Source organism: Haematobia irritans, chromosome 5 (genome assembly GCF_050003625.1).
Source record: "Haematobia irritans isolate KBUSLIRL chromosome 5, ASM5000362v1, whole genome shotgun sequence".
Lineage (NCBI taxonomy): Eukaryota > Metazoa > Arthropoda > Insecta > Diptera > Muscidae > Haematobia > Haematobia irritans.
The window spans coordinates 97934948-97947926 of record NC_134401.1 but is presented as its reverse complement, the minus strand read 5'-3'; the positions used below and the strand labels follow the sequence as shown (position 1 = coordinate 97947926).

At 35.6% G+C, this 12979-nt stretch overlaps 1 protein-coding gene across 4 annotated transcripts in view; it reads right to left on the bottom strand.

Moving 5' to 3' along the window:
- Positions 1–10030: 10030 nt before the first annotated feature.
- The window catches only part of Dh44-R2 (Diuretic hormone 44 receptor 2), a 237232-nt gene continuing 234283 nt past the window's right edge, over positions 10031–12979 (bottom strand). For 2 of the 4 annotated variants that reach the window (XM_075313803.1, XM_075313802.1), the window contains exon 14: positions 10687–10823. In XM_075313803.1, coding sequence (XP_075169918.1) covers positions 10818–10823 — 6 coding nt within the window. In that variant the 3' untranslated portion in view covers positions 10687–10817. Of the gene's footprint in view, positions 10824–12979 lie in introns of all 4 variants that reach the window. The other 2 variants (XM_075313804.1, XR_012723874.1) reach the window with 2 other exon arrangements.

The window sequence follows — 12979 nt, the reverse complement described above, 5'->3', positions numbered from 1 at the left end:
TGAGACTCTACAAGATTTTGCAACAGAAGTTGAGCGGTTGGTGCTGTTGGCATACCCAGGAGAGAGTCACCCACTTGTGGACCGCATCAAAATTGAGACCTTTGTGAATGGCATTCGAGACCCAGACATAAAATGTGCAACATATGCGTCACAAAAAGCTACATTTGTGGAAACTGTAACATTTGCCCTTACACAAGAGACAGCGAGGGTACTAGCACGTCCTCAAATTCACAAAGTACGTAAGGTGGAGACCGAGAATGACGAATCAAATTCCGTGATTGATTCAGTGAAAGAAGCCGTTAAGCAGGCAATGCAAGAAATGAAGCAAGAGGCAAATAAATCCCGGATCAAATGCTATAACTGTGATAAGCCGGGACATCTAGCTCGAGAATGCAAAGCACGACGCAAACGGTCAAGGTCCACATCACCATCTCCATTAAACAATAGCCATAAGAAGGTGACCCCACAGTCAAGTGAGTCACCTTTAAACTAAATCGAGCTAGTTCAGCGGGGCAAGAGCTGGCTCCCACAGTCGATGGCCCCACCATCTCCATAGCAATAGTTCAACAGAAAAATAACAATTTAACTATTGCGGGTGTTATTAATGGCGACAAGCGTACTTTGACGTTGGATACTGGTGCATCAAAGTCTATCATTAGATCTGATTTAGTAAAAGGAAAAGTTACACCACTGATTGGAGTCAAGCTACGCACGGCTACAGGGGAACCCGCAACCGTATATGGAAAGGTCACCGTAAAATTAACTATTGCTAACAAATCCGTTACTTATGATTTCATTGTGGCAGATATAGTAGACGAAGTTATAATTGGAGCGGATTTCATGATTGCTTTTGGTCTCAATTTGGATATGAAGCGTCGTGTAATGACATGGTGCGATGCCGAAATAACGGTAAACGTGGGATACGACGGGAATACACCTGTCAGACGTTTGACAACGAGCCAGTCGGAGTCTATACCACCGAATGCCGAAGCAATTATATGGGTTTCTATGAATGGAGATTGTGAAGTCGGCCAATTGTGGGTTGTTGAACCAGCAGAAAACAAAAGCAACAACATCTTGATAGCAAGTGCCCTGGTAACAACGAACGAAGAGAGACTAATACCAGTTCGTGTCTTGAACTTGTCTGACAATCATGAGCAAATCGTAAAATTTTCTGATATTGGAAAATGTACACCAGCCGAGGCAATAGTCAATTTGGAAGGCACCTCATCAAAGACACATGGAGCAGTGAGAAAACATCTAGAAGGGTATTTCGAGGCTTGGACACGTCATCTATCGCCGTCAGAGAGAAATAAAGCCAAGCAATTGTTGTGGAAAAACGCCTCTGCTTTTGCTTCTGAAAAGGGAAATCAAGGAAGAACATCTGTAGTGAAACATGAAATTAAAACCGCAGAAGAAAGGCCCATAAAACAGGCACCACGAAGTGTTCCCCTGGCAAAAAGAGACGAAGTTCAAAAGCTCATAAAGGAAATGGCGGAGAGTGGAGTGATCGAGCCATCATCAAGTCCTTGGTGTTCCCCAGTTGTGCTGGTCAAAAAGAAAGATGGAAGTACCCGATTCTGCGTGGACTACAGAAAACTGAATGATGTCACCAAAAAGGACAGTTATCCGCTTCCACGCTTTGATGACACGTTGGACACACTAGCCGGAACAACATGGTTTTCTACGCTTGATTTGCAGAGTGGATATTGGCAAGTAGAGATCGCCGAGAAAGACAAGGAAAAGACGGCTTTTGGCGTTAATGGCGGTCTCTGGCAATTCAATGTAATGCCGTTCGGGCTCTGCAACGCTCCGGCTACCTTCGAAAGATTGATGGAGCGGGTACTGAAGGGGTTGCACTGGTAGTCGTGCTTGATATACTTGGACGACATCATAGTGATGGGCAAAACATTTGACGAGCACCTTAAGAACTTGAAAGACGTTATCCAGCAATTGTCAGCCGCTGGTCTACGCCTTAACGCAAAGAAATGCTCCCTTTTCCAGCGGGAAGTTAAATACTTGGGTCATCATGTGACTGCAGAGGGCATATCCACCGATGAAGACAAAATTCAAGCAGTAAAAGATTGGCCACGTCCACGGAATCTCCACGAGTTGCGCAGCTTCCTTGGTTTATGCACATACTACAGGCGTTTCGTACCAAACTTCGCCAGCATCGCCGCAAGCCTCCATAAATTAACGCAAAAAGGTACGAAGTTCCAGTGGAGTGAAGAACAGGAACAGTCATTTCATCATCTAAAAGAACTTTTATGTTCAACTCCTGTTCTGGCGTATCCAATTCCTGGCGAAAAATTTGTTTTGGATACAGATGCTAGTGCGTACGGAATTGGTGGTGTACTATCTCAACAGATTGAAGGTAAAGAAAAGGTCATCGGATATTTTAGCCGAACGTTATCCAAGCCCGAGAAGAACTATTGCGTAACAAGAAGAGAGCTGCTTGCTGTCATAGAAAGCGTGAAGCATTACCACAAATACTTGTATGGACAGAATTTCTTGCTAAGAACTGACCATTCAGCTCTACGATGGTTGCTTCAATTCAAGAATCCGGAAGCTCAGCTGGCACGTTGGATAGAAAGACTCCAAAGCTATGATTTCAGCATCGAATATAGAAAAGGTGGCAACGCGGACGCCTTGTCACGTCGACCTTGTAATGTCGAGTGCAAACACTGCTCGAAAGCTGAACATAAGGAAGAAATCGTGGATATCAGGCTGTTGCACGTCGAATCTGGAGTGGACTGGCCAGCAGAACAGCGTAAAGATCTCATTTTGAGCAAAATTATTTCGGCGAAAGAAGAAGATAAGAAACCCAGTAAGAAAAACATCGCAGCCGAAAGCCCACTTATGAAATCATACTGGGCTCAATGGGATAGTTTAGTTCTAGTCAATGGATCCCTGCAACGTAAATGGGAAAGCGAAGATGGCAAGAGCAGCCGAAATTTGATCATCGTACCGGATTCCAAAATAAGAGACGTTTTGGCGGAGTTCCATAATGGTCCCAGTGGAGGTCATCTGGGAATAACCAAAACAGCCGAGAAAGTGAAGCAACGATTCTACTGGGTTGGATGCCAGAAATCAATTGCTGAATGGGTAGCCAATTGCGAGAAGTGCATGAAGGCGAAAGGTCCAACAAGGAAAAGTCGAGGTCCTATGCAAGAATATAGACCAGGAGCCCCGTTTGAAAGAATAGCAATGGACGTGGCAGGTCCTTTCCCAGTAAGTGATTCTGGAAACCGTTATGTCCTTGTGGTCATGGATTACTTCAGCAAATGGCCGGAGGTGTATGCAATTCCAAACCAAGAGGCAAAAACGATTGTGGATGTGGTCAACAAAAACTGGATATGTCGCTACGGTGTGCCGTCCGAAATTCACTCAGACCAGGGAAGAAATTTTGAATCGGCCATATTCAAAGAGATGTGTGAATCCCTTGGTATCAAGAAAACGAGGACTACGCCATTACATCCACAATCCGATGGCATGGTAGAAAGGTTTAATCGCACTCTGGAGGAACATCTTCGAAAAGTAGTGGACAACGGCCAGAGGGACTGGGACGAGCATATACCAAAGTTTTTGCTGTCGTATAGATCTGCCATTCATGATTCCACCTCTCGAACACCGGCCAATGTTCTATTCGGAACTGAGTTGAAGTTGCCTGGCGATCTGATATTCGGCGCTAAACCTAATGAGCTCGCCATGGAAGAAAACAGAAACGACATCCCAAACACTTTCGGTGAAGTTCACGAATCAGTGCGCAACAAAATAAAAATGGTCAGCAACAGAATGAAGGCGAGATACGATCGTGCTGTAAATACAGAGGGCTTCCAAGAAGAAGAATTGGTTCTGCTATTTAACCCGCAACGAAAGAAAGGATTGTGTCCTAAACTGCAAACACAGTGGGAAGGCCCATACAAAGTCATCAAGAAGATCAATGATGTTGTATACCGGATTCAGAAGGACGACAGCCCTAGATCAAAGATGAAAGTTGTACATCTGGAACGATTGGCTCCTTACGGAACAGGTTCTGTGCCTGTTCGGGACGAACAGGCTTAAGCGGGAGGCAGTGTTACGAATTTGATAATTATAGATATAAGTTTATTTAAATTAGTTTCCGTTAATTTAAAATTTCAAATTGTAACGATAAAATTTCGCTATCACTTGTTGGAATCATCTATTCATTTTCTAGTATTTTCCTGAATTTCTTTTATGTTCTTTTGTTTGCTTACCGAAATGTTAGTTCTTACTCTCTCATAGAATAGCAACCCCTTTGCTTTGTTATTCTGCATTCTCATTTCATTGTCTATTGTCATTGTTGTTGTAGTAATGCGAGCATATATCTATGGAGTGTGTATGTGTTTGGCATCCACCAGATGAACATCTTAATGGTCGTAGATCCTTCTAGCATTGTCTAAGAATGTTCTGGCGTTGCCAGAATATTGTAGTGCTACCAGAATGTTCTCGTATTGCCACACCGTCATATATAAAAGCGCTCGCATGCTGCTAACGAGTCAGTCTTAATTAAAGCGTCAAACGAATAACTTCAGTGTGAACGAATTGTAAAGTGTGAAGTCAGTAAATAAATTGTAGATTGTCGTTATTTAGAAGAACTGTGTTTTAATTGTCGGGTAATTAAAAACGCCTAAATATAAAAACGTAACAATATGGTGTCTATACCCAAACGTGGACCGATCCACACCATAATTGACTTCTACCGAATAGATAAAAAAATTAGTGTAAGCCTCCACCGACAATTATGGGTCGGCTTCATTCTCTGGCTTCTACTAGAAATAGGTATTTCTGGCCATCTAGTGGTGGTTAGTAACTCAATTATAACATGGTTCATGACTATGCTAAATGAGAGGGTGTCTAGTGAATTGCCAACCTCCAACAAACTTAGGCATCAAAGATGTGTATAACAAGATGTTGCAATTACATTGTAACCGAAATACAATAGATGGCCCTGTTGCACATTATAGAAATAAAATTTCTATAGAAACAAGTAAAGGGTGATTCTTTTGAGGTTAGGATTTTCATGCATTAGTATTTGACAGATCACGTGGGATTTCAGACATGGTGTCAAAGAGAAAGATGCTCAGTATGCTTTGACATTTCATCATGAATAGACTTACGATCTGCCACAACGTCGAATTTTCAGTGAATGGGCCCTAGAAAAGTTGGCAGAAAATCCGCTTTTTTATCGACAAATTTTGTTCAGCGATGAGGCTCATTTCTGGTTGAATGGCTACGTAAATAAGCAAAATTGCCGCATTTGGAGTGAAGAGCAACCAGAAGCCGTTCAAGAACTGCCCATGCATCCCGAAAAATGCACTGTTTGGTGTGGTTTGTACGCTGGTGGAATCATTGGACCGTATTTTTTCAAAGATGCTGTTGGACGCAACGTTACGGTGAATGGCGATCGCTATCGTTCGATGCTAACAAACTTTTTGTTGCCAAAAATGGAAGAACTAAACTTGGTTGACATGTGGTTTCAACAAGATGGCGCTACATGCCACACAGCTCGCGATTCTATGGCCATTTTGAGGGAAAACTTCGGAGAACAATTCATCTCAAGAAATGGACCGGTAAGTTGGCCACCAAGATCATGCGATTTGACGCCTTTAGACTATTTTTTGTGGGGCTACGTCAAGTCTAAAGTCTACAGAAATAAGCCAGCAACTATTCCAGCTTTGGAAGACAACATTTCCGAAGAAATTCGGGCTATTCCGGCCGAAATGCTCGAAAAAGTTGCCCAAAATTGGACTTTCCGAATGGACCACCTAAGACGCAGCCGCGGTCAACATTTAAATGAAATTATCTTCAAAAAGTAAATGTCATGGACCAATCTAACGTTTCAAATAAAGAACCGATGAGATTTTGCAAATTTTATGCGTTTTTTTTTTTTTAAAGTTATCAAGCTCTTAACAAATCACCCTTTATAAACGGCCGTAAGTTCGGCCAGGCCGAATCTTATGTACCCTCCACCATGGATTGCGTAAAAACTTCTACGAAAGACTGTCATCCACAATCGAATTACTTGGGTTGTGGTATCTTAAATCGTTTTCTAAATTGTGAGTCAGTCCACACGTGGTATATATTAGACAAAAAGGTATGTAAGTCTACAAATAACTACGAATCGATATGGACTTTTGCACGGTACGTAGGGAGACAGAATTGAAATATGGGGGTCGCTTATATGGGGGCTATATACAATTATGAACTTGATATGGACCAATTTTTGTGTGATTGGGGATCGATTTATCTGAGGGCTATATATAACTATAGACCGATATGGACCTAGTTATGCATATAGACCTCTTAGGACATATACTAGCACAATGTACCAAATTTCAACTGACTCGGAGGAAATTTACTCCCCCAAGAGGCTCCAAAACCAAATCTCGGGATCGGTTTATATGGGGGCTATATATGATTATGGACTGATATGAACCACTTTCGGCATGGTTGTTAAATATATATACTACCACCACGTACCAAATTTCAACCAGATCGGATGAATTTTGCTTCTCCACAAGGCACCGGAGGTGAAATCTGGGGATCGGTTTATATGGGGGCTATATATAATTATGGACTGATATGAACCAATTCTTGCATGATTGTTGGATACCATATACAACATCACGTACCAAATTTCAACCGAATCCGATGAAGTTTGCTCTTCCAAGGGGCTCCGGAGGTCAAATCTGGGAATCGGTTTATATGGGGGCTATACATAATTATGGACCGATTTCGACCAATTTTTGCATGGGTGTTTGATGCCATATATTAACACCGCGTACCAAATATGAACTGAATCAGACGAATTTTGATCTTCCAAGAGGCTCCAGAGGTCAAATCTGGCGAACGGTATATATGGAGCTATATATAATTATGGACCGATATGGACCAATTTTTGCATGGTTATTAAAGACCATATACTAACACAATGTACCAAATTTCAGCCGGATCGGATGAAATTTGCTTCTCTTAGAGGCTTCGAAAGCCAAATCGGGGGATCGGTTTATATGGGGGCTATATATAATTATGGACCGATGTGGACCAAATTTTGCATGGTTGTTAGAGACCATATACTAACACCACGTACCAAATTTCAGCCGACTCGGATGAAACTTGCTGCTCTTAGAGGGTCTGCAAGCCAAATTTGGGGGTCCGTTTATATGGGGGCTATACGTAAAAGTGGACCGATATGGCCCATTTGCAATACCATCCGACCTACATCAATAACAACTACTTGTGCCAAGTTTCAAGTCGATAGCTTGTTTCGTTCGGAAGTTAGCGTGATTTCAACAGACGGACGGACGGACGGACATGCTCAGATCGACTCAGAATTTCACCACGACCCAGAATATATATATTTTATGGGGTCTTAGAGCAATATTTCGATGTGTTACAAACGGAATGACAAAGTTAATATACCCCGCATCCTATGGTGGAGGGTATAATAAAACGTTGATAAAATTTTCTATAGAAATAAAATTTTGACAAAATTTTTTACAGCAATAAAATTTTCACAACATTTTCTATAGAAATAAAATTTGATAAAATTTTCTTTAGAAATAAAATTTTGACAGAATTTTAACAAAAGTGTCTATAAACATACAATATTGACAAAATTTACTATAGAATTAAAATTTTGACAAAAGTGTCTATAAAAATAAAATTTTGACAACATTTTTTTTAGAAATAAAATTTTGACAAAATTTTCTATAGAAATAAAATGTTGATAAAATTTTCTATAGAAATAAAATTTTCTACCGCAATAAAATTTTGACAAAATTTTCTATAGAAATAAAATTTTGATAAAGTTTTCTTTAGAAATTAAATTTTGACAAAACTGTCTATAAAAATAAAATTTTGACAAAACATTCTACAGCAATAAAATTTTGACAAAATTTTCTATAGAAATAAAATCTTGATAAAATTTTCTATAGAAATAAAATTTTGATAAAATTTTCTATAGAAATAAAATTTTGACAAAACTTTCTATAAAAATAAAATTTTGACAAAACTTTCTACAGCAATAAAACTTTTACAAAATTTTCTATAGAAATAAAATTTTGATAAAATTTTCTATAGAAATAAAATTTTGACAAAAGTGTCTATAGAAATAAAATTTTGACAAAATTTTCTATAATAATAAAATTTTGACAAAATTTTCTACAGCAATAAAATTTTGATAAAATTTTGTATAGAAATAAAATGTTGATAACATTTTCTACAGAAATAAAATTTTGACAAAATTTTCTACAGCAATAAAATTTTGACAAGATGTTCTATAGAAATAAAATTTTTATAAAATTTTCTTTAGAAATAAAATTTTGACAAAAGTGTCTATAAAACAAAATTTTGACAAAACTTTCTACAGAAACGAAATTTCGACAACATTTTATATAGAAATAAAATTTAGAAAAAAGTTTCTATAGAAATAAAATTTTGATAAAATTTTCTATGGAAATAAAATGTTGATAAAATTTTCTATAGCAATAAAATTATGACAAAATTGTCTACAGAAATAAAATTTTGACAAAATTTTCTATAGAAATAAAATTTTGATAAAATTTTCTTTAGAAATAAAATTTTGACAAAATTTTCTATAGAAATAAAATTTTCTATTGATACTTTTGACAAAATTTACTATAGAATTAAAATTTTGACAAAAGTATCTATAGAAAATTTTGTCAAAATTGTATTTCTATAGACACTTTTGTTAAAATTCTGTCAAAATTTTGTTTCTGTAGAAAATTTTGTGAAAGTTTTATTTCTATAGAAAATTTTGTCAAAATTTTCTATAGAAATCAAATGTTGATAAAATTTTCTATAGAAATAAAATTTCGACAAAATTCTATAGAAATAAAATTTTGATAAAATTTTCTATAGAAATAAAATTTTGACAAAAGTATCTATAGAAAATTTTGTCAAAATTTTATTTCTATAGAAAATTTTGTCAAAATTTTATTTTTATAGACACTTTTGTCAAAATTTCAATTCTATAGTAAATTTTGTCAAAATTGTATTTCTATAGACACTTTTATTAAAATTCTGTCAAAATTTTGTTTCTGTAGAAAATTTTGTGAAAGTTTTATTTCTATTGAAAATTTTGTCAAAATTTTCTATAGAAATCAAATGTTGATAAAATTTTCTATAGAAATAAAATTTCGACAAAATTTTCTACAGCAATAAAATTTTGACAAAATTTTCTATAGAAATAAAATTTTGATAAAGTTTTCTTTAGAAATAAAATTTTGACAAAAGTGTCTATAGAAATAACATTTTGACGAAATTTTCTATAGAAATAAAATTTTGACAAAATTGTCTACAGAAATAAAATTGTGATAAAATTTTCTATAGAAATAAAATTTTGATAAAATTTTCTATAGAAATTAAATTTTGACAAAACTTTCCTCTGTTGGTTAAGCTACACTTGTAGTTTAGTCAATGCATGGCTTTAAGCTGAGATCAAAAACAACAATAACGATTGAAGAGAAGCCAACAACAACAAACAAAACGAATAAAATTTTGACAAAAATTTTTAGAGAAATAAAATTTCGGCAAAATTTTCTATAAAAGTTTGACAAAACTTTCTACAGAAACAAAATTTCGACAACATTTTATATAGAAATAAAATTTTGACAAAATTTTCTTAGAAATAAAATTTAGACAAAATTTTCTATAGAAATAAAATTTGGACAAAATTTTATATAGAAATAAAATTTGGACAAAAGTGTCTAGAGAAATAAAATTTTGACAAAATTTACTATAGAAATAAAATTTTGACAAAATTTACTATAGAAATAAAATTTTCACAAAATTTTCTATAAAAATAAAATTGTAACAACATTTTCTATTGAAATATAAATTTTGAGAAAATATTCTATATATTTCTATATCTCATATATTGTTCCACCTTTAACTTTTACCCAAAGTTTAAATGTGTCTGGCATTATCCTCAAATGATTCAAAGAAGCCAATAAATTGAGTGAACAACAAAAAATAGAAAAAGTTTTTAAAGAAAATTTACAATAAATTTATTTACACAAAAATCTGGTTAATACTCTAGACTAATTTTACAAAGTTTGGCGAATATGTGAAATTTTATTATAAACAATGGAAAAACAAAAGTACATTAATTGCATTAACAAACGAAAAGTTTTCCAAAACAAAAATCTTTAAAGGATTTATACGAAATGTATTACAAGCAAGCATTTTAAATTACATTAGGCTTGCGTTGTGGCCAGGATTCAAATTTCATTCATTTGTTGAGAGATAGAGAGGTTTTAATACTGATGTTGCTGCTAATATTGCTAATGATGATGATGACGATGTTCGCTATGTTAGGGTTTATTGCTTATTTTTCCATGGGCCAAGCTAATAGCAAATAGCAATTGCCAGTTGGAAAAATTATCTCAATTTCCAAAGAGAAAAATGGTTCATTTGCCGCATACGTTGCCCTTTAATTGATGGTTGTATCACTTTGGCTTCATCTATGAACTTTCACCGTTTATTTATTCCTCTTCACTGCCCTTCGATATCCCACAGGTGAGGAATTGTGGAGACGAGTTTATTAGTAGAAATGTGGTAATGGTGACATTGGCACTCCGTCCCCCCACCCCAAGAGGTGATGGAATCATCCTAATTAAGTATAGTCGTTTTGAATAGCGTCATGTCACTTGGAGTCGTCGATATGAATTTGTCCAGCGGAAAATTAAACCCAGTCGGTGCGTGTATTGGTCGATAGCTGCAAAGAGCAGCGACCACGTTGCTAGGGTCGCAGGCTAATAAAATACTCCTCAGTTCTGTAATGAAAATAGAAACAAAAAGGATAAGGATGTCAGTAGGAAGTAGATATGAATGAGATTATGCCTTGACAATAATAAGTACGGTGAGTTCTAGTATGGTAATTTGTAAGTGGCTCATTGATCAAAAAAGGCCAATTAAGAAATAAACGAAAAAAAAGAAGCGGCTTTAACTAAATTTGAGCGAGGGATACATTGAAAAGCAGTTTAATAGCAATGAAAAAATATTTACGTGGTATTAAAGATTATTTAAACTAAATTTTAGGATTCACAATTTAGACGATATAAAGGACAAATTTCTTTAAAATAATGAAATTTTAGTTAAAAGAAAGTTTACAATCATTGTTTCAAAAACTTTTTTTTTATTAAATTTTGGACACAAGTTTTGGAAATGTCTTTCTAAAATATGTCTTAGAACTAAGGCCTATTTGCCTTAAGGTAATGAAACACATGATAAGCCGGATCGGATGAAATTTGCTTCTCTTAGAGGCTCCGAAGCCAAATCGGGGGGATCGGTGCATATGGGGGCTATATATAATTATGGACCGATGTGGACCAATTTTTGCTTGGTTTTGAGAGACCACATACTTACACCATGTACCAAATTTCAGCCGGATCGGATGAAATTTGCTTCTCTTAGATGCTCCGCAAGCCAAATCTGCGGATCGGTTTGTATGGGGGCTATATATAATTATGGACCGATGTGGACCAATTTTTGCATGGTTGTTAGAGACCATATACTAACACCATATACCAAATTTCAACTGGATCGGATGAATTTTGCACCTCCAAGAGGCTCCGCAAGCTAAATCTGAGCGTCGGTTTATATGGGGGCTACACTTAAAAGTGGTCCGATATGGCCTATTTGCAATACCATCCGACCTACATCAATAACAGCTACTTGTGCCAAGTTTCAAGTAGATAGCTTGCTTCATTCGAAAGTTAGCGTGATTTCAACAGACGGACGGACGGACATGCTTAGATCGACTCAGAATTTCACCACGACCCAGAATATATATACTTTATGGGGTCCTCGAGCAATATTTCGATGTGTTACAAACGGAATGACAAAGTTAATATACCCCCCATCCTATGGTGGAGGGTATAAAAAGACTAGTCACGAGAAAGTATATTTGCACTGAAAAAAATATTGTCGTGAGGTCAAAGATTTCATGTCTTTAAAATACGAATACAAATTTTGCTTAGCATAGAAGACGGATTTTTCTAAAATAAAGTTATTTTCCTTGTCCAAAAGTCGATAAACTTTTCAATGAAGTCGTATTGTCCTTATAATTAAGTGATTTGACTTAAAAATGGGTATCTTAACATGAAAGAAACAATTTATAGGATAAGGTCAACTTGACTTTAATATTTCAGAAAAATTCTTTAAATTGAATGAAATTGTCTTTAAATTTGTTGTCTTTCTGCATCTTGACTACAAAGCAAAAAATCATTCAAATATAGGACATGTTTTTCAAAACTTTATTTTAAAGAAGTTTTTTACTTCAAACATAGCATAATTTCTACTGGAAGTCGAGTCCTAATTTGGAAAATAAAGTTGCCGTTAACTCGCTTTTAAAGGACTTTGATAGCATATGAAGAAAAAAAGCTGAGAAAGCGAAAAATTAAAATTTGCTTCCTAGAAGCAAGTACACAAAACCTAAATTTAAAAGAGAATTGTGTCTTAAAAGTATCCTTACTTGTATTCTCTGCTTCTTTGGCTCGGAATCAATACAAAATTTTTTAAAGTAAAGACAAAATCTTTGGAACCGAGTATGCTTTTTTTTCAGTGTGAATACTTACTCATATTGGGATATACTCGTACATTGATTAGAATCAAAAAATATACATTACATAGATGGTTCAAAAAATACGACTAAACCGTGAAAAACACGACACAAAATAGAATTACTTTTTGGCATTGTACGAAAAAATCCAATCGAAATGTCAGAAAATTATATTTTTATTTTTTGTTAGAGAAATCATTTATGCAGTCTATTTATTTAATGTCCTTAAAATACGAATCCACACTCAACAATTGAAATCCTCTATTTCACCAAAGCCAATTTAACTTTATTCCAGATCATGGCTTGATCAAGTTTGGAGAAAGTTTCCTTTAATCTAATAATAATGCGTACCCCAGCAAAAAAAGAACT